The 23,076-nt window shown below is 38.1% G+C and overlaps 1 protein-coding gene across 12 annotated transcripts in view; it reads right to left on the bottom strand.

Annotated features, from left to right (window-relative positions):
• TTC23L (tetratricopeptide repeat domain 23 like) overlaps nucleotides 1–23,076 on the bottom strand; it is a 69,620-nt gene that overhangs the window by 25,373 nt on the left and 21,171 nt on the right. For 7 of the 12 annotated variants that reach the window (XR_009502289.1, XR_009502288.1, XR_009502287.1 and 4 more), the window contains exons 5-8: nucleotides 15,235–15,412; nucleotides 13,131–13,239; nucleotides 4,469–4,596; nucleotides 208–357 (exon numbers count right to left, since the gene is read on the bottom strand). Coding sequence is in view for 9 of the 12 variants with exons in the window: in XM_059916206.1 (XP_059772189.1) it covers nucleotides 208–357; nucleotides 4,469–4,596; nucleotides 13,131–13,239; nucleotides 15,235–15,412 (565 nt within the window). In the remaining 3 variants the exon portion in view is untranslated. Of the gene's footprint in view, nucleotides 1–207; nucleotides 358–395; nucleotides 457–4,468; nucleotides 4,597–13,130; nucleotides 13,240–15,234; nucleotides 15,413–23,076 lie in introns of all 12 variants that reach the window. The other 5 variants (XM_059916215.1, XM_059916214.1, XM_059916210.1 and 2 more) reach the window with 1 other exon arrangement.

The following is a 23,076-nucleotide window of genomic DNA, read 5'->3' as shown; positions in this document are numbered from 1 at the left end:
ATATTCTCCCTTAGCACATCTAAGAATGTGAAGAATTTTCAAAAGAGAACACTTTACTTTAAAAAAAAAAGAAAAGAAAAAGAGAAGGAAGAAAAAAAAAGGAAGGAGAGAGAGAGGGAAGGGAAGGGAAAACACACACACACACATCTCCCCTCACATTTTGCTTACAGGCCTGGGAGCAAATGTAAAAAACCAGCCAGTATTCACCTTCCTTAGCAGCTGAATTGCCGTTCGGAGCTCTCCTTTGGCAAAGCAGATCCTGCCCATGTTATAAAAAGTTTCAGCCACTTTTTTACTACAGTCACCATAGCTGATGACCTGAGACTTCAATAAAGCCTTTAGCAGTCTGTAAGCCTCCTAGGGGATAAAAAAAATTGTACATATTTTTAATTCACCTGGTAATTCTGAAGGAGCACGCTGGTTGTATTCCATGAGCTTTTCAAACCTTGCAAAAAACTGAAAGAATAGAATGAATACACATAATATTTTAACCTAGATTCACCAACTGGCTATCATTTTGCCACATTTGCTTTCTCTTTAAAAAATTATATGTATATGTAATAGGTAACATTTTTATATACATATATAAATACATACACATATATATTTTTGTTGAAAATAAGTTGTGCTTAAGATACTTTACCCCTAAATACTTAAGCATGTATCTTCTTAGAACAAGAACATTTTCCTACATAACTACAATAACATTATCACTCTCAAAATTTTTTACATTGATATAATATTAATATATGCTCTGTATTCAAATTTCCCAATTGTCCAATAATGTTCTTTATAACTTTAAAAATCTAATATCCAATGAAGAAATCACATATTGCATTTAGTTTTCACAATCCTTTAGTCTTCTTTAATCTGTAGCAGTTCTGCCCTTTCATAATATTGGCATTTTTTTTTTTTTAAAGTCCAGGCCAGTTGTCTTTCAGCTCAACTCTCACTCTTAACTACTTACTATACAGCATATGATTTAGAGAAAAATTAAGTATACATTGGAAGTTATTTATAGAACAACATTGCTTGTACTCATTGGATTTCCCAATGTGTTTTCTTTAGAGGAAGTGAAGAGGTATAGTTATTGCTGGCACCCTCAAGAATGGCACATCATCCTCTGCCTGTGTTAACTATGTTGACATTTATAAATAGAACATTTCTTTGGAACTGGGTTGAACATGTAATCAACATCCTGGTATACGGCATGTCAGAACAAACATAAAAAGGATGTCAGTTGTTGCTTTCCAGGAAACATTGCCAATAATTTAGGAGTCTCAAGACTCTATATTATCTTTGCATTTTTCAGAATAGGAAGACATGCATGTAAGTAGATTTTCCTATTTTTTCAGTGTACAAGTCTTTCACCTCCTTGGCTAAGTTTATTCCTAAGTATTTTATTCTTTTTGATACTTTTGTAGATGGGAGTGTTTTCTTAATTTCTTCTTCAGATTGTTCATTGTTGGTGTGTATAAACGCAGCAGATTTTTGTATGTTGATTTTGTATCCTGAAATTTTTTTATATCCTGCGATTTATTAGTTCTAACAGTTCGTGTGTGAGTGTGTGTGTGTGTGAAATCCTTAGTGTTTTCTACATATAAGAATATAAGATCATATAATCTGCAAATAGAAATAATTCACTTCTTTCTTTCCAATTTGGATGACTTTTATTTCTTTTGCTGGCCTAACTGCTCTGGCTAGTACTTCCAGGACTATATTGAATAGAAGTGGGCAAGAGTAGGCATCCTTGTCCTGTTATTGATCTTAGAAAAAAATGCTTTCAATTTTTCATCACTGAGTATGATGTTACCTGTGAGCTTTTCATATATGACCTTTGTTATTCCTAGTTTGTTGAATGTTTTTATCATAAAAAGATGTTGAATTTTGTCAAACATTTTTTCTCTATTCTTGCAATGATCATGTGATTTTTATCCTTCATTCTGATAATGTAGTGTATCACATTGATTGTATTTCATGTGTTAAACCATTCTTGCATCCTAGGGATAAATTCCACTTGGTCATGGTGTGTGGTCATTATAATATGCTGGTGAATTCAGTTTGCTAGTATTTTGTTGAAATTTTTGCATCTATATTCATCAAGGATATTGTTCTGTAGTTTTCTTTTCTTGTAGTCTTTTCCTAGCTTTGGTATCGAGGTAATGCTGGCCTCATGAAATGAGTTTGGAAGCATTCTTTCCTCTTCAATTTCTTGGGAAGAGTTTGAGGAGGACTGGAGTTAATTTTTCTTTAAATGTTTCATAGAATTCACCAGTGAAGCCATTTGATCTTGGGCTTTTCTTGTTGGCACATTTGAACTCCTTACTAGTTAAAGTTCTATTCAGATTTTCTATTTCTTCATGGTTCAGTCTTAGCAGGTTGTATGTTTCTAGGAATTTACCCATTTCTTCTAGGTTATCCAAGTTGTTGGAATGTAATTGTTCACAGTAGTCTCTTATAATCCTTTTAATTTCTGTGGCATCAGTTGTAATGTTTCTTCTTTCATTTCTGATTTTATTTATTTGAGTCTTCTCTCTGTTGTTCTTATTTAGTCTAGCTATTCATTGGGATTGATTCCAGTAGCTCAGGCTCCTGGTTCTCACAAAGTGTGCTTCTCTGGGTAGAGTAGGCTGGCTCTTCAGTTGAACCCATGTAACTTTCTCTTTGGCTTCCTTCTTTTTCTGATCTTTCATGCATTTCAGGAATTTATCCTCGCCCTTAGAGTGCTTAATATGCTCAATATGTACATTAATCCTCTTGGCAAGAGGATTACCCTTAACTTGTTTGTTTATAACAATGCCAACAGCAAGCTGGGTAACATTGTAGACTCTTCCAATTTTGCCATGGTAACATTTCTGGGCATTGCTTTTTGAACAATGCCCATTCCCTTACTGTATACAAGATTACCTTTCCTGTAGATCCCCAAGGATGTGGCCAAAGAAATAACTCCATGTTTTCTAAAAGGTCTAGAGAACATATAGTGGATGCCTCTCCTCTTTCCCTTTGTGTTCATCGTTTTAAGGAATTACTGGAAGATGGCAGTTCTGGCCAATGGATCCTGTTTATTTTTTATCAGTGGCAGATTAAACCTCTGTTTGAAAAAAAATGTTATATTTCATGGGAACACAATTCCCAAATCATCTGAGTTTCTGTTATGGTCCTCTAGAACAGGCTGAGAGTCTCATCTCAGGCTTGAGGTTGGGAGAAAAAGCTCCTTTGAAAATGGAATTATCCCACAGGAAATGTGTTATAAAATTCAGCAAAGTAACTCAATAGTTATTGAGCACCTACTATGTGCCAGTTACTGTTTCAGGCACTAGGAACACTGCAGTGAACAAAACAGACAAAACCCTTGTCCTCATGGAGCTTGTTTCCTAGTAGTAAAGGTGACCTGTCCACAGTCCTGCTTGTGGTTTAGATTCAGAGCCACCTGGCACTCAAGACACTTTTGCATCTCTGTCTAGGAGCTTGGTACACTTGGTTAGAAGCAGACAGCTGTCAGGCATTGGTACTGGTGCCTTATCACAAAGTCAAGATGTTCACTGTATCAGAACATAACAAGGATAAGCTATGAGATTCTGGCCAAGTACTTTCTTGGAAACTAAATTAAAATATTAGGTCAATCTGTGGCTTTACATTAATCTTTGGAACCAACAAAAAATATTGCAGCCACTGTAAAAAAAAAAAAAAAAAGTCACAAACCACCACAAGGTTTTTTGCCTCTACAAGTGGCAATTAAAATAGAACTAAAGAAAATGTCATCATTTATAAAAATGTTCAAATGTGGAATAAAAAAAGCTTTTTCTTCATTCCTTGAAAAAAAATTCATACTTATTAAGTGCCTAGAAACTTACTCTTAAACTGGTTGTCACATGGCCAACAAGACCATGTCAGATTCACACCTGTTTCTCACATGCCTGAGGAAGAATAAAGTTGGCTTGGTCAGGTCAAAGTCACATGGGATCTCATGATGAATAAAGGTCTTCACTGCTTTCATGCTGAACTCAGTACATAAAGTTTTTGAGCTTTTGAGTAACAGTTTAGACTCATGGGACTTCTAAGTAAAAGGTCAGCAATCAAAAGCATTTTCTATAACTGTTTTTTTAATGTGAAAACAAAAGTTTGATTAATAAAGAATTGAAGACCGGAAACTGAGAAGGAAATAATATATCAAGAGAAAAAGAAACTATCAGCTATATCCAAAGATAAAAGCCAATTTTGACTTAAAATATTAAATTTACAGGACCAGAGATTATATGTGTCCAGGATTTGAAGGACCTCATGTTTCAAGATACAAGAAAAATACTTTTTTTTCTTTACTAATATTGCAAGCTGCACCAGCCCTATTTTTACTGCTGGCTTTACCTGAGCCTTCTCTGAGCTCCAGTTTCTGAATTATGAGATGAAAAAGGCTGTCCCAATCTAATAAACAATCTAGCAATTACATTTATGAGTTGATAACATTTACCTGTTTTTCCCCATTTTGCACAAGCCATTTGCAAAATTCTTCAACGGTCGTCAGTGTTTCATAATCCTCTGGGCCCAATGTTGTTTGATATGCAGTGATGCTTTTTATAAAATATATCTCAACAGCATCTGCAAAAAAGGGAAACAATTATTTAAGGCAATATGCTAGCCTTTACAAGTGTCTAATTTCAGCTTTAGCTAAATTAATTAGACAATTGCATGCTTAAAGCCCATGCCTGTCCTCTTTCCAGCACTCATAAAAGCCTCAAAAAGTCTGAGATATAATTTGATGGCATATCAGATGATGTTCTGATTTTATTCTCTTGATGAAATGCATGGACTTTCTGTAGGAAAAGAAAGCTTATGTCTGAACAGTCTTATCCTGAGACCTAAAATAACCATCATATTAAACTCCCAAGTGCAACGCAAGACTATGTTTTTAGCTAAATTAAAATCTGATGGAGATTACTGCTTACCGGGGCTTCTGTTCAGTGTATGTGTGTGTGGAGAGAGAGGGTGAGTTTTGATTTTCAAAGAACTTTAAATATACAGTTGTTATTGTTTAAAAATTTACTTCTAATGTTGTCTTTTTTTCCAAACATAATAGATGTTTATGTAATCAATCTAGAAAATGCAGAGAAGCAAAAAGAAAATGAACATTATCTCCATACACATCACTCAGGAACAGCCCACTAACATTTTTTTTAACCACTGTATTAAGGTGTAATTTGTATACCACACATTCACCCATTGTAATTATACAGTCTGATAAGGTTTTAGTAAATTTATATAGTTATATAATCATGATACATGATGTGATCACACAATATATAGTCTTTTCAGGCTGGATTCTTTCATGTAGCATACTGTTTTTGAGGTTCATCCATGTTGTTGCATGAATTAGTACTTTACTCCTTTTTATTGATGAGTAGTTTTCTATCATATGGATATATCACATTTTGTTTACACATTCACAAGTTGGTGAATATTCGTGTATGTGTATACAGTCTACTATGTTTATCCACATACTTATCAGTTCCAATTCCATTCCTTTCTGTGGATTTGAGTTACCATCTGCTGTCATTTTCTTTCAGCCTAATGGCTTCCTTTAGTATTTCTTTTAGGGCAAGACTGCTACCAACAAACCCTGTTTTTGTTAATCAGGAAATATTTTTATCTCACCTTCATTTTTGAAGGATAGTTCTGCTGGATGTACAATTCTTGGTTGAATTTTATTGCAGTATTTTGAACATATTATTCCACTGCCTTCTAGCCTTCATATATCTGATGAAAAATAAACCATTAATCCTATTGTTGTTCCCCCGTACAGAGTTGTTTTTCCACTGCTGCTTTTAAGATTTTCTCTTTGTCATTCAGCAATTTGACTTTGTGTCTAATTATGGTTTTCTTTGTGCTTACCTTACTTGGCACTGAGACTTTTGAATATGTGGATAACATTTTTATCAAATTTGGGAACTCTGGGGCCATTATTTCTTTAGATGCTTTTCTGCCTCATTCTTTCTCCTCTCCTTATGCAGCTCTCATTACGTGAGTGTTGGTACATCTGCTATTGTCCCACAGATCTCTTATGCTCTTCGTTTCTCTTCAATATCTCCTATCTCTGTTCTTTGGATTGGATCATCTCTAGTGACCTACTTTTGAGCTATCTCTATCTTTTCTGCCATCTCAAATCTGATGTGATCATTAACACATTTTTCATTCAGTTACTATATTTTAAAACTCTAGAATTTCCATTTTAGCTGGTTTTTAAAAGTAGTTTATATTCTCTATTGAGATTTCCTATTTACTAAGTAATTTTCATAATATTTTCTTTTAATTCTTTGAACAGTTTCCTTTAATTCTTTGAACATACTTATGATAGCTACTTTGAAGCCTTTGCTAAATCCAACATCCAGCCCACTTACAGTCAAGTTCTTTTCCTTTTTCTTTTCTTTTCTTTATTTTTATTTCTTTATTTTTCTTTGGCTGTGCTGCTCAGCTTGTGGGATCTTAGTTCCCTGACCAGGAATTGAACCCAGGCCCTCAGCAGTGAAAGCACAGGGTCCTAACCACTGGACCGCCAGGGAATTCCCTAGAGTCAATTTTTCTGAGTCACAGGTTCCTGCCTCCTTGTATTCTTGTCTCTTTTTTGCTGACAACTGTACATTTTAGATAATACATAGGAGCAATCACAGATTCTGATACATCTTTGTGGGATTTTGTTTTGTTTTGTTTTTAAACTACAGAATCTGTCTCCCCCATGGAGCTTGGAGGCTAATGTCTTTGCTCTGGTGTTATTTTTGTGTGCGTTTGTTTTTTGTTTTCGTTTTTGATTAACAGACTTTTTAGAGCAGTTTTACATTAACAGCAAAATTGAGTGGAAAATACAGAGATTTCCAATATAACCCTGCCCCCAAATATGTACTTACAATGGTTAATTTTGTGTGTCAACTTGACTGTGCTAAGGGATCCCAGATAGGCTGGTAAAGAATAATTTCCGCTGTGTCTGTGAAGATATTTCTGGAAGATATTAGCATTTAAATTAGTATACTGAGTAAAGAAGATCTACCCTTACTAACATAGGCAGGAATGATCCAATCCATTAAGGGTCTGAATAGAATCAAAAAAGGGGAAAGGAAGAGCGATTTGTCTCTTTCTTTTCTTGAGTTGAGAAATCCATCTACTCCTGCCCTTTGGGCCTTTGGGCGCCAAGACTTCCGTCAGTGGCCCCCACGTCCCCCAGTTCTCAGGCCTTTGGCCTCAGACTGGGATTTACACCATCAGCTCCCCTGGTTCTCAGGCCTTCAGACTCAGACTAAATTATACCACCAGCATTCCTGGTTCTTCAGCTTGCAGATGGCACATTGTGGTACTTCTCATTCTCCATAACCACGTATGAGCCAATTTCTATAATAAAGCTCCTCTTTTATATCTCTATCTATATATACTGTTGGTTATGTTTCTCTGGAGAACTCTAACACAGATTTTGGTACCAGGAGTGGGCTCAACAACTTGGACTCCCACTCACCAAGGCCAGCCTGGTTATGGTCACTGTGGTCTATGTCTTTCATCCTCTGTTGAGTGATCTGTATGTAGACTGGGGGGTACATTTAAAGCTCTGCCACATTTCAAGTCTCCTTTGCTTGTTACTTTCTGCTGGACTCTCCAATGTCCCCTGCATGTGTATGTGGTTTCCCAGTTGGCCAGGGATGTTGGAAAGCTCATCTAGCCTTTCTATGGCTCTCTCATTTCAAGGTTCCTCCGGTTAAAATTTATGATTGGCCTGCGACTGACACCAACCAGTACAACAAATTCAGGCTAACAAATATCAGGCGATCCCCAATTCATTTCCTACTAAGTCGGCCACTTTTATCTGATAAATCTGTAGGTTTTTGCCCCTTGCTCTAAACTGAGTCGGCAGTCTCCTCTGCCAGCAAAGCTGCTGGTTCTCTTGGCTAGCTCCATGCTGATAGAATTGCTATTCTCAAGGACTAAGCTGGGGCAGCGGATGGACAGGAGCAGCCCCACGCAAGATGCCAGAAAGACTCTCTCTTTATCTAAAGCTCTAACAGTTTTTTGAGAATGATTTGCAATCTGTTTGCTGCTTATCTATTTCCAGTGCCCTGAAATGGGTGTTTTTGATCATTTTATTTAGTTTGTGTGTGTGTGTGTGCATTTGCTGTGTATGTTGAGAGTGTATACAGACCTCTTTACAAAGCCACAGCCAGAAGTCTCTGCCTCTGTTTACATTTTGATGTACATTTTGATGCAGTTCTACTTACTTTGCAGTTCATTTTTCATGTTTACATATATGTAACTATAAACAGTAGTATTTTCTGTGTCCTAAAAATGCAAGTTATTTTTTCCTTAATGCTGTTTTTTAAAATTAACCTTCTCTTTATTTATAAAATCTGGTCCTTTTATTTATTTTATTTTATTTTAGCCACACTGCACGGCTTGCGAGATCTCAGTTCCCCGACCAGGGATTGAACCCGGGCCGTGGCAGTAAAGCCCGGAATCCTAACCACTAGGCCACCAGGGAACTCCCAAAATCTAGCCCTTTTAAACACTACAAAATTCTATCTAGTTAATATACCAAATTTTCCTTTCATTTATTGATAAGGTTGTTTCTAATTTTTCACAATTACAAATACTGCCACAGTGAACATCCTTATACATGTTTCCTTTTCAATTATACTAGATATATCAAATTGGTCCCCCTATTTCATATCAATTTACACGATCACTCCCAACAGCTATGAATGAGCAGACCTGTTTACCCACTGTCTGGCAAAAGCTAGATATTTTCAAATTTTTAAAATTTTCACATAGGATGGGTGAAAGCTTGATCTCATTACAGTTTTAAAATATATGTAGTTGTAAGATGTGTGACATCCTGCCAAATTGCTCTTCAGGGAGTTTGTAATCAAATTGTTCTCATCAATCACAAATGTTACCCTTTTTAAAATGTTGACAATTTGATAGAAGAAAATTGGCGTCTTTGCTGTTTTATATTATTTCTTGATTATTGTAAAGTAAATGTAAATTTTAGCTCTTACATTTAGGACAATGATTCATTCTGAGTTAATGTTTATGTACAATATGAGAGTGTTTTGGGGGTTTTTTTGGCGTGTGGATACCAATTGTTCCAATACTATCTGCTGAAAAGACTATCATTTACACATTGAATTGCTTTTGCACCTTTGTCAAAAATTAATTGGCCATTAATTAATTAAGTCTATTTCTAGACTCTCCTTGTGTTCCAATGATTCTGATTTCTGTCTATCTCTTCACCAATACCACTCTTGCTAACTGTTGCTTTAGAGGAAGTCTTAAAATCAAGTGGTGTGATTCTCTCCAACTGTACTATTTTTAAAAATTGCTTTAGCTTCTTGGTTTCTTTGCTTTTCCCTATAAATTCTAGAGTCGGCTTGTCTATATTTACAAAAATTGCTACTGGGATTTTGATCATAATTGCATTAAATCCATAGACCGATTTGGGAAGAACTAACCTCTTTACTATATTGAGTCTTCCAATCCAAGAACACAGTGTGTCTCCATTTATTTAGGTCATCTCTGACCTCTTTGATCAGGATTTTGTAGTTTTCAGGACATAGATCCTGTATATATTTTGTTAGATTTATACCTAAGTGTTTCACTTGGGAGGAGGGGACCATTGTAAACGATATCTTTAAAAATTTTGGTTTCCAGTTGTACCTTGCTAATATAGAAATATGACTGGTTTTTGTGTGTTGATCTTGTACCCTATGACCTTGTGAAGCTTAAACTCACTTACTAGATCTAGGAGATTTGTAGATTCCTTGGAATTCTAGATTCCTTGGCCAGTCATGTTATCTAAAGATAGAGACCATTTTATTTCTTCTAAGCTGTATGTCTTTTTCTCGCCTATTACACTGGCTAAGACTTCCAGTACTATGTTGAGTAAGAGTAGCGAGTGAACATCTTCCCTTTGTTCTTAATCTTAAGAGGAAAGCATTCAGTCTTACTGTTAAACATGATGTTAGCTGTAGGTTTTTTGTACAGGCCTTTTATCAGATTGAGGAAGTTCCCCTTCCATCATGAAAGGATGTTAAATTTTGTCACATGCTTTTTCTGCATCAACTGACAAGATTCAGGTTTGAATACTGAACCAGCCTGACATTCTCAAGGAAAAAACCTCACTTGATCATGGTGTATTATTCTTTCTTTATATATTGCTATATATTTTGTTGAGGATTTTTTACATCTATGTGCATGAAAGGTATTGGTCTATAGTTGGTTTTTTTGTTTTGGTTTTGTTTTTTCTTCCAATGTCTTTGCCTGATTTTGTTATCAGGGTGATGCTGGCCTCATAAGATGAGTTGGGAAGTAATCCCTCTTCCTCAATTTTATGAAAAGATTATGTAGGATGGGTGTTATTTCTTCTTTAAATGTTAAGTAGAATTACCCAGTGAAATCACCTGGGCTTGGAGATTTCCTTCTCAGAAAGTTAACTACAAATCCTTTTTTTTTTTTTTTTTTTAATAATTAGGGTCTATTTGGGTTATCTGTTCATCTTGGTTGAGTTTGTTTTTTATTTTATCTATGGTATTTCATGACAGGCACAAGTCTTAGGTCTTTTCATAATTAAACCTATCAATCTCTTCTTTTCTGGTATATCTTTGTGTGCTCAGAGAGTTCTTTCCTCCAATTTTTAACTTCAGTACATTTTATTCCAGTACTGTACTTTCTTCTGGCTAATTTATATTTTTTAGTTTTGATGTAAAAAATATTAATCCATCTGGAATTTAGTGAATGCTAGGAGGTGACGATCCAGATTTCCCTTAAAGTTAAAAATTAGTATCCAAGAAAAGAATAAGGTGGCCTTGGAATCTCCTAACTCCATAATCATAAACTTTTTCTCATAAAAAACAAATTTTACATATTCACAAATAGATTAAATTTCTTAATAACCATAACTAATTTTTTTTTGTATTTTTTGTAATAGATTGGAGTGTAACTGCTTCACAATACTGTGTTAGTCTCTGTCATACAACAAAGTGAATCAGCCACATGCACACACACATCCCCACATCCCCTCCCCCATGAGCCTCCCTCCCACTCTCCCCATCCCACCTCTCTAGGTATAGCAAAGCACCGAGCTGATCTCCCTGTGCTATGCTGCTGCTTCCCACTAGCTAACTATTTTACATTTGGTAGTGTATATGTGTCGATGCTATTCTCACTTCGCTCCAGCTTCCCCCTCCCTGCCATGTCCTTAAGTCCACTCTCTATGTCTACGTCTTTATTCCTGCCCTGCCACTAGGTTCATCAGAATGAATCCAAAAATTCATTGATGGAATTTTTTTAGATTCCATATATATGTGTTAGCATATGGTATTTGTTTTTCTCTTTGACTTACTTCACTCTGTATGACAGATTCTAGGTCCATCCACCTCACTACAAATAACTCAATTTCATTTCTTTTTATGGCTAATACTCCACTGCATATATGTGCCACATCTTCTTTATCCATTCATCTGTTGATGGACATTTAAGTTGGTTCCATGTCCTGGCTATTGTAAATAGTGCTGCAGTGAACACTGTGGTACATGACTCTTTTTGAATTATGGTTTTCTCAGGGTATATGCCCAGTAGTGGGATTGCTGGGTCATACGGTAGTTCTATTTTTAGTTTTTTAAGGAACCTCCATACTGTTCTCCATAGTGGTTGTATCAATTTACATTCCCACCAATTTTTAAAAAATCAAATATATAGATGGAGCACAAATACTGTGAGTATTCACAAGGACATTCTTTAAATGAGCAAGAGGATTAGCTAGAAAACACAGAATACGAAGCTTCAATTAACATTCATGCTAAAGAAAACAATATTCAAAATATCCAAATAACTTCTGAAAACTAAAAAAAAAAAGTTTATTTAATAACATGGGGGAATACAAGAGTGGAAAAAAGTAGGACACAAAACTTTCCCTATAATATCCTCCCTCCCTCCCTCCCTCTCTCTCTCTCACACACACACACACACACACACACACTTTTCCTCTCTCTCTCTTTTTCTCATATATGACTGGAAAATAATGTCCACCAAAATGGATTACTTTTATAAGCAGAGAAAATCAACATCTAAAAAATATTTAAGTTACATTCTTTACAAATCCCCAACTCCTCCCGATAAACCACTGAATACATTCGTGTCCATTAATTGGATCAAACCGGGTGAGCATGGGACAGTGTCCTCCCTTACCAGTTCCTTTGTGTCTCTCCCAAAGCTGCCCACTTTGAAAAGGATGACTCTGCCTAAGGAAGGACTAATGTTGCATGAGTTCATGACTTGGCTTTCCTCTAGAACCCCCAGTACCTCACTTTTGAATATAAATCAAGAAAATTCTAGCTGCTACAAACATTCTCTCATATAAGCCAGAGGAAGAGTCAAGGAGGCTGAGAGTGGAGGAAGATGAGGGGAAGAGCCAACGTTTTTCTCTTTGATCACTGGACCTCCTCACTAACTGATACATCTCGGGTCACATTCATAGCGTGGAGGATTTCTGCTCTTTATGCAGGTGAGTTTTGCTGAGACTCTAAGGGAATAAAGGAAATGGAAATCAGTTGATCTTACTGGTTTTGATGTTCCAACTAATTTGGGGAGATAGGATTGTGCCTAAATTCATGCCTAAATGATTTCCTACAAAATGGTAGCCAGGGCTTCCCTGGTGGCGCAGTGGTTGAGAATCTGCCTGCTAATGCAGGGGACACGGGTTCGAGCCCTGGTCTGGGAAGATCCCACATGTCGCGGAGCAACTGGGCCCGTGAGCCACAACTACTGAGCCTGCGCGTCTGGAGCCTGTGCTCCGCAACAAGAGAGGCCGCAACAGTGAGGGGCCCGCGCACCGCGATGAAGAGTGGCCCCCGCTTGCCGCAACTAGAGAAAGCCCTCGCACAGAAGCGAAGACCCAACACAGCCATAAATAAATAAATAAATAAATAAAAATTAAAAAAAAAAAAAAAAAAAAAAAATGGTAGCCAGTCTTATCTTTCCATCACAGACATGAACAGCTACTTATAATCTGTCCATATTGATAGATAGACCATTCCATTTGCCAATGTGCTTCCCTCCTATGACCGGGAAGTGTTAATATCTGCAAAACCACCTCTTCTACCTACCCCTGTGTTGGGCCTCTCCAGACGTGGCATCAGCCTTGGCTAGTAACGCGCTCGCCTCTGCAGCTTGGGGGCTGACTTCAGTGAACAAAGAAACACAGATAGAATGGCCCTGGAATAGAGAAAATCATGACCAGCTAAGTACCCAAATGACAGTGTTTCACTGTGGATTTTATAGTAGCTCTCATAGAATTGTTAGTTGACTGAAAGCTGATATGTATATAATCATAGAGTTACGCGAGAGATGAGTTTGAGTCCCAGCTCTGCTACTTCCTAGCTGTGCATCTTGAGCAAGGAATTTTACCTTCATATGTAGAAGGAATATTTAGTTTCCATTGATTAGGGTGTGGGAAAGATTAAATGAGATGGTGCACGCAAAGCACCGGGCACAGTACCCTTCACATGGTCAGTTCTCAATAAATGTCAGCTATGATTATTTTTATTACATTTCATAGCAGAAATAAAATCATAACTTTAGCTCAGCCTCTCAAAGGCTCAGTGTCAAAAAAAAGTCTAGTGAAGCATGAAACCTAGAGCCATACTTCCTGGGTTCCCATCTTAGCTCAGCCATTTACTGTAACATAAGGCAAGTCACTAATTTCTCTGACTATAAAACAGGGGTGACAAAAATAGTATTTATCACAAACAGTTGTAAGGATTAAATGAATACATGTAAAGTGTTGGGAATATCACCTGGAACGTAGTAAGCACTAGAGAAGTACAGATTTTATTATTATTATTATCTGAACTGAAATGGAAGGAGTAACAATCTGGAAAGAGAAAGAAGACAGAAAACATCCAGTCCACACGCACCAGCAAGAGAAGAGCCACCTGTACTTCATTTGTCACAGGCCAAACACCATGAGGTGTTTCAAGGAACTCCAGAGATTATCAGACAATACTTTAGAGCTAAGACACTGTGCAGGGTTGTTATGAGTACAGGCTCTGGAGTCAAATTTTCTGAGTTCAAATCCCTACCCCCCCACTTGTTAGCTACACAACTTCAACTGAATTAGCTATAGTTCTTTGGGCTTCAGTTTCCTCATCCTTAAGATTAAAAAAAAAAAAAAAATGGCACTTACTTCATATGCTTATTTCATGGATTAAATGAATTAATATATCCTCAAGTGCACATGGTAAAAGCATTCCATAAATTTGAACTATTATTTTTGTTGTCATTAGGAAACACTGATTATTTATTGTTTTATCCATTCTGATCTGATCTGACCACTGCTTTAAGAGAGTCTTGGACACACCAGATTGGCTTTCTCTGTAAGCAGTGGACTCCCTGCTTTCAGGGCAGCATTCCCTAACATCTCTCCATTGTGTGACGTTAATAACCTTGGATTTTTGGATTGTCTGCAATGCCTTTTCTTCAGTAGCAGACTGTTTCCACATACACTGTTGGATGGCATTACACCTTTTCTGTGATACAGGAAATCCAGTACTGTGATCTGTTTTTGGTTATGAGAGATACCTGAGGCCATGAGCATGGTTCTCATTTGAGGAGAGAAAAGGTGAATTTAACTAGCAGTTTCAAGGGACGTTTCAAGTACATGATACATATAGTGCCCTACTCTGTTTCCATTATGATAAACTCATTCCTTTGTATGTTTAGTTTTGTTTTCCCCTCTGCATTTGTCAAATTACTTACCTACAAGCAAAACACACTTATGGTGGTTTAACCATAAACTTTGAGATACAACCAGCTAGACTAGTTTAACGGACAAATGACGGTATGGCACCAAAATATCATAAATTTTCATTTAAAAAGTCCTTTGCATTTGCTAAAGACTTAAGTTCAGTTGCCCCTATGGCCTTTTTCCCTGGAGTAGACTTTCTCAGCTCCCTCTTCCCAGCACAGACAGAGGTGAGGGAACCCTGGTAGGGGAAATGCTGTCTTAAATCAGGTCACACAGCAGATAGGCCCACTGTGAGTCGTTGTTCTCTGTCCAGGTCATTTAAAGTTGAGGAAGGTCTCTTGTGTGGATCTGGAGGAAAATCGATCCCATCCCCTGTTCTGAGAAGCCCAAGCGTCCCTGGCCCTGGGAACTGGGCCTGGGGCCAAACAAGCCCACCTGACCGGGGCTTCAGCCAACCCACCTACCTGCTGCAAGTACTGGACGGCCTGGTCATGGTTCTTCCTCAGCTGCTCGATCTGAGCAATTTCCTCGTAAAGACCAACCAGATCTGATGTCCTATCACCCTTAGCAGCAATAACATTGTCAATTGCCTTTTCAAAGTATGCCAGAGCTAGGTTTAACCTGCGGTTGGCCAAGGGGGCTCTATAAGAAAAGGGACAAGAATGGAAAGTCACAGAGAGGCCACTTGCTTTGTAGATGCAAAAGGAGCTGATTCTAAGAACTAAATGATTTGGCCTTCATAGGCCAATCATCTGAGTGGCTGGCTCAAAACCTAGCCTTGTTGTAAACAAACTCCTACTAACCTGCATTTTACCCACCAGATTCCACTGACTACCATTCATCAAACCCATTAGTATATCATGCAATAGTCTAATTTTATAAAAAAGCAAATGGAAAAAATGGCTTCCGGCAGTTCATAACATGGGATAATTTACCCATAAACAAAGACTTTTAAAATCAAAATAAAATTTTATTACCTCTGGCTCCCTCTCTTTTAGGCCAAAGCAGAGGTTTTTCTTTGTTTGATTTAGTTTAGTTTATTCCCCCTCAGTTAAAAACAAGAGAGGATAGAGAAAACAATGTAAATATTCCCCCACCAAAAGGGGATGGTTAAATAAATTATGGTACATCATACAATAAAATACTTCAGACATTAATCATGTTTTCTTTTTAGACTAATATGGAGAAAAATTTTAAATGTGTTAAGTTCAAAATACAGTTATAAAACTATACTTAAAATATAATCCTGATAAGACCTTCAATATGGCAGAGGAGTAAGACGTGGAGATCACCTTCCTCCCCACAAATACATCAGAAATACATCTACACGTGGAACAACTCCTACAGAACACCTACTGAACACTGGCAGAAGACCTCAGACCTCCCAAAAGGCAAGAAACTCCCCACGTACCTGGGCAGGGCAAAAGAAAAAAGGAAAAACAGACACAAAAGAATAGGGATGGGACCTGTACCAGTGGGAGGGAGCTGTGAAGAAGGAAAGGTCTCCACACACTAGGAAGACCCTTCGCGGGCAGAGACTGTGGGTGGGGGAGGGGGGAGCTTCGGAGCCACAGAGGAGAGCACAGCCACAGGGGTGTGGAGGGCAAAGCGGAGAGATTCCCGCACAGAGGGTCAGTGCCGACCAGCACTCACCAGCCCGAGAGGCTTGTCTGCTCACCCGCCAGGGTGGGCGGGGGCTGGGAGCCAAGGCTCGGGCTTCGGTTGGATCGCAGGGAGAGGACTGGGGTTGGCTGCGTGAACACAGCCTGAAGGGGGCTAGTGCACCACAGCTAGCCGGGAGGGAGTCCGGGAAAAGGTCTGGAGCTGCCAAAGAGGCAAGAGACCATTGTTTCAAGGTGCGCGAGGAGAGGGGATTCAGAGCACAGCCTAAACAAGCTCCAGAGACAGGCGCGAGCCACGGCTATCAGCGTGGACCCCAGAGACGGGCGTGAGAGGCTAAGGCTGCTACTGCAGCCACCAAGAATCCAGTGTGCAAGCACAGGTCGCTATCCACACCTCCCTTCCCGGGAGCCTGTGCAGCCCGCCACTGCCAGGGTCCCGTGATCCAGGGACAACTTCCTCAGGAGAACACACGGCACGCCTCAGGCTGGTGCAACGTCACGCTGGCCTCTGCCGCTGCAGGCTCACCCTGCATCCGTACCCCTCCTTCCCCCCAGCCTGAGTGAGCCAGAGTGCCCGAATCCTGTATGGGTGGGAACAGACGCCCTCAGGTGACCTACACTCAGAGGCGGGTCCAAATCCAAAGCTGAACCCCAGGAGCTGTGCGAACAAAGAAGAGAAAGGGAAATCTCTCCCAGCAGCCTCAGGAGCAGCGGATTAAATCTCTACAGTCAACTTGATGTACCCTGCATCTGTGGAATACCTGAATAGACAACAAACCATCCCCAAATTGAGGCAGTAGCCTTTGGGAGCAACTGCAGACTTAGGATTTGCTGTATGCGACTGACTGGTTTCTGGTTTCACGTTTATCTTAGTTTAGTATTTAGAGTTTATTATCATTGGTAGATTTGTTTATTGATTTGGTTGCTCTCTTCCTTTTTTTGTATATAGATATATATTTTTTTTCCTTTTTCTCTTTTTGTGAGTGTGTATAGGTATGCTTCTTTGTGTGATTTTGTCTGGATAGCTTTGCTTTTACCGTTTGCCCTAGGGTTCTGTCTGTCAGTTTTTTTGTTTTTTTCTTTAGTATAGTTTTTAGCGCTTGTTATCATTGGTGGATTTGTTTCTTGGTTTGGCTGTTCTCTTTCTTTCTTTCTTCTTTTTTTTTTTATTACTTTTTAATTCTTTTTATTTTTAATATTTTTTTATTTTTTATTTTAATAACTATTTCTTTTTATTCTATTTTTCTCTTTCTTTCTTTTTTTCTCCCTTTTCCTCTGAGCTGTGTGGCTGACAGGGTCTTGGTGCACCGGCCGGGTGTCAGGCCTGTGCCTCTGAGGTGGGAGAGCCACGTTCAGGATATTGGTCCAACAGAGACCTCCTGGCTCCACATAATATCAAATGGAAAAAGCTCTCCCAGAGATCTCCATCTCAATGCTAAGACCCACCTCCACTCAGCAACCAGCAAGCTACAGTGCTGGACACCCTATGCCAAACAACTAGCAAGACAGGAACACAACGCCACCCACTAGCAGAGAGGCTGCCTAAAATCATGATAAGGTCACAGACACCCCAAAACACACCACCAGACGCAGTCCTGCCCACCAGAAAGACAAGATCCAGCCTCATCCACCAGAACAGGCACCAGTCCGCTCCACCAGGAAGCCTACACAACCCACTGAACCAACCTTAGCCACTGGGGGCAGACACCAAAAACAACGGGAACTACGAACCTGCAGCCTGTGTAAAGGAGACCCCAAACACAATAAGATGAGCAAAATGAGAAGACAGAGAAACACAGCAGATGAAGGAGCAAGGTAAAAACCCAACAGACCAAACAAATGAAGAGAAAATAGGCAGTCTACCTGAAAAAGAATTCAGAGTAATGATACTAAAGATGATGCAAAATCTTGAAAATAGAATGGAGAAAATACAAGAAACATTTAACAAGGACCTAGAAGAACTAAAGAGTACACAAACAATGATGAACAACACAATAAATGAAATTTAAAATTCTCTAGAAGGAATCAATAGCAGAATAACTGAGGCAGAAGAATGATAAGTGACCTGGAAGATAAAATAGTGGAAATAATTACTGCAGAGCAGAATGAAGAAAAAAGAATGAAAATAATTGAGGACAGTCTTAGAGACCTCTGGGAAAACATTAAATGCACCAACATTCGAATTATAGGGGTCCCAGAAGAAGAAGAGAAAAAGAAAGAGACTGAGAAAATATTTGAAGAGATGATAGTTGAAAACTTCCTTAACATGGGCAAGGAAACAGTCAATCAAATCCAGGAATGCAGAGAGTCCCATACAGGATAAATCCAAGGAGAAGCATGCCAAGACACATATTAATCAAACTTTCAAAAATTAAACACAAAGAAAAAATATGAAAAGCAGCAAGGGAAAAACAACAAATAATATACAAGGGAATTCCCATAAGGTTAACAGCTGATCTTTCAGAAGAAACTCTGCAAGCCAGAAGGGAGTGGCAAGACATATTTAAAGTGATGAAAGGGAAAAACCTACAACCAAGATTACTCTACCAAGCAAGGATCTCATTCAGATTCGATGGAGAAATTAAAACCTTTACAGGTAAGCAAAATCTAAGAGAACTCAGCACCACCAAACCAGCTTTACAACAAATGCTAAAAGAACTTCTCTAGGCAGGAAACACAAGAGAAGGAAAAGACTTACAGTAACAAACCCAAAACAATTAAGAAAATGGTAATAGGAACATACATATCGATAATTACCTTAAATGTAAATGGATTAAATGCTCCCACCAAAATACATAGACTGGCTGAATGGATACAAAAACAAGACCCATATATATGCTGTCTACACGAGACCCACTTCAGACGTAGGGACACATACAGACTGAAAGTGAGGGGATGGAAAAAGATATTCCATGCAAATGGAAATCAAAAGAAACCTGGAGTAGCAATACTCATATCAGATGAAACAGACTTTAAAATAAACACTATTACAAGAGACAAAGAAGGATACTACATAATGATCAAGGGATCAATCCAAGAAGAAGATATAACAATTGTCAATATTTATGCACCCAACATTGGAGCACCTCAATACATAAGGCAAATGCTAACAGCCATAAAAGGGGAAATCAATAGTAACACAATCATAGTAGGGGACTTTAACACCCCACTTTCACCAATGGACAGATGATCCAAAATGAAAATAAATAAGGAAACACAAGCTTTAAATAATATATTAAACAAGATGGACTTAATTGATATTTATAGGACATTGCATCCAAAAACAACAGAATATACTTTCTTCTCAAGTGCTCATTGAACATTCTCCAGGATAGATCATATCTTGGGTCACAAATCAAGCCTTGGTCAATTTAAGAAAACTGAAATTGTATCAAGTATCTTTTCTGACCACAACACTATGAGACTAGATATCAATTACAGGAAAAAGTCTGTAAAAAATACAATCACATGGAGGCTAAACAATATACTACTTAATAACCAAGAGATCACTGAAGAAATCAAAGAGGAGATCAAAAAATACCTAGAAACAAATGACAATGAAAACACGACGACCCAAAACCTATGGGATGCAGCAAAAGCAGTTCTAAGAGGGAAGTTTATAGCAATACAATCCTACCTCAAGAAACAACAAAAATCTCAAATAAACGACCTAACCTTACACCTAAAGCAGTTAGAGAAAGAAAAACAAAAAAAACCCTAAAGTTAGCAAAAGGAAAGAAATCATAAATATCAGATCAGAAATAAATGAAAAAGAAATGAAGGAAACAATACCAAAGATCAATAAAACTAAAAGTTGGTTCTCTGAGAAGATAAACAAAATTGATGAACCATTAGCCAGACTCATCAAGAAAAAAAGGGAGAAGACTCAGACCAATATCACTGATGAATATAGATGCAAAAATCCTCAACAAAATACTAGCAAACAGAATCCAACAACACATTAAAAGGATCATACACCACGATCAAGTGGGATTTATCCCAGGGATGCAAGGATTCTTCAATATACGCAAATCAATCAAGGTGATACACCATATTAACAAATTGAAGAAGAAAAACCATATGATCATCTCAATAGATGCAGAAAAAGCTTTTGACAAAATTCAACACCCATTGATGATAAAAACTCTCCAGAAAGTGGGCATAGAGGGAACCTACCTCAACATAATAAAGGCCATATATGACAAACCCACAGCAAACATCATTCTCAATGGTGGAAAACTGAAAGCATTTCCTTTAAGATCAGGAACGAGACAAGGATGTCCACTCTCACCACTATTATTCAACATAGTTTTGGAAGTCCTAGCCATGGCAATCAGAGAAGAAAAAGAAATAAAAGGAATACAAATTGGAAAAGAAGAAGTAAAACTGTCACTGTTTGCAGATGACATGATACTATACATAGAGAATCCTAAAAATGCCACCAGAAAACTACTAGAGCTAATCAATGAATTTGGTAAAGTTGCAGGATACAAAATTAATGCACAGAAATCTCTTGCATTCCTATACACTAATGATGAAAAATCTGAAAGAGAAATTATGGAAACACTCCCATTTACCATTGCAACAAAAAGAATAAAATACCTAGGAATAAACCTACCTAGGGAGACAAAAGACCTGTATGCAGAAAATTATAAGACACTGATGAAAGAAATTAAAGATGATACCAACAGATGGAGAGATATACCATGTTCTTGGATTGGAAGAATCAATATTGTGAAAATAACTATACTACCCAAAGCAATCAACAGATTCAATGCAATCCCTATCAAATTGCCAATGGCATTTTTTACGGAACTAGAACAAATCATCTTAAAATTTGTATGGAGACACAAAAGACCCCGAATAGCCAAAGCAGTCTTGAGGGAAAAAAACGGAGCTGGAGGAATCAGACTCCCTGACTTCAGACTATACTATAAAGCTACAATAATCAAGACGATATGGTACTGGCACAAAAACAGAAATATAGATCAATGGAACAGGATAGAAAGCCCAGAGATAAACCCACACACCTATGGTCAACTAATGTATGACAAAGGAGGCAAGGATATGCAATGGAGAAAAGACAGTCTCTTCAATAAGTGGTGCTGGGAAAACTGGACAGCTACATGTAAAAGAATGAAATCAGAACACTCCTTAACACCATACACAAAAATAAACTCACAATGGATTAGAGACCTAAATGTAAGGCCAGACACTATAAAACTCTTAGAGGAAAACATAGGAAGAACACTCTTTGACATAAATCACAGCAAGATCTTTTTTGATCCACCTCCTAGAGTAATGGAAGTAAAAACAAAAATAAACAAATGGGACCTAATGAAACTTCAAAGCTTTTGCAAAGCAAAGGAAACTACAAACAAGACGAAAAGACAACCCTCAGAATGGGAGAAAATATTTGCAAGTGAATCAACGGACAAAGGATTAATCTCCAAAATATATAAACAGCTCATGCAGCTCAATATTAAAAAAACAAACAACCCAATGCAAAAATGGGCAGAAGACCTAAATAGACATTTCTCCAAAGAAGACATACAGATGGCCAAGAAGCACGTGAAAAGCTGCTCAGCATCAGTAAGTATTAGAGAAACGCAAATCAAAATTACAATGAGGTGTCACCTCACACCAGTCAGAATGGGCATCATCAGAAAATCTACGAACAACAAATGCTGGAGAGGGTGTGGAGAAAAGGGAACCCTCTTGCACTGTTGGCGGGAATGCAAATTGATACAGCCACTATGGAGAACAGTATGGAGGTTCCTTAAAAAACTAATAATAGAATTACCATATGACCCAGCAATCCCACTACTGGGCATATACACAGAGAAAACCATAATTCACAAAGACACATGCGGGCTTCCCTAGTGGCGCAGTGGTTGAGAATCTGCCTGCCAATGCAGGGGACACAGGTTCGAGTCCTGGTCTGGGAAGATCCCACATGCCGTGGAGCAACTAGGCCCGTGAGCCACAACTACTGAGCCTGCATGTCTGGAGCCTGTGCTCCGCAACAAGAGAGGCCGCGATAGTGAGAGGCCCATGCACCGCGATGAAGAATGGCTCCCGCTTGCCACAACTAGAGAAAGCCCTCACACAGAAACGAAGACCCAACACAGCCAAAAATAAATAAATAAATAATTAAAAAAAAAAAAAGACACGTGCACCCCAATGTTCATTGCAGCACTATTTACAATAGCCAGGACATGGAAGCAACCTAAATGCCCATCGACAGACGAATGGATAAAGAAGATGTGGTACATATATACAATGGAATATTACTCAGCCATAAAAAGGAACGAAATTGGGTCATTGGTAGAGACGTGGATGGATCTAGAGACTGTCATACAGAGTGAAGTAAGCCAGAAAGAGAAAAACAAATATCGTATATTAATGCATATATGTGGAACCTAGAACAATGGTACAGATGAACCGGTTTGCAGGGCAGAAATTGAGACACAGATGTAGAGAACAAATGTATGGACACCAAGGGGGGAAAGTGGCAAGAGGGTGGTGGTGGTGTGATGAATTGGGAGATTGGGATTGACATATATACACTAATATGTATACAATGGATAACTAATAAGAGCCTACTGTATAAAAAAAAATTAAATTAAATTAAAAATTAAAAAAAAAAAAGAGTCATGTACCACAGTGTTCATTGCAGCTCTA

The sequence above is a fragment of the Balaenoptera ricei genome, chromosome 3 (genome assembly GCF_028023285.1).
Source record: "Balaenoptera ricei isolate mBalRic1 chromosome 3, mBalRic1.hap2, whole genome shotgun sequence".
Lineage (NCBI taxonomy): Eukaryota > Metazoa > Chordata > Mammalia > Artiodactyla > Balaenopteridae > Balaenoptera > Balaenoptera ricei.
The sequence above is the reverse complement of the archived record's forward strand: the minus strand, read 5'-3'. Positions and strand labels throughout refer to the sequence as shown.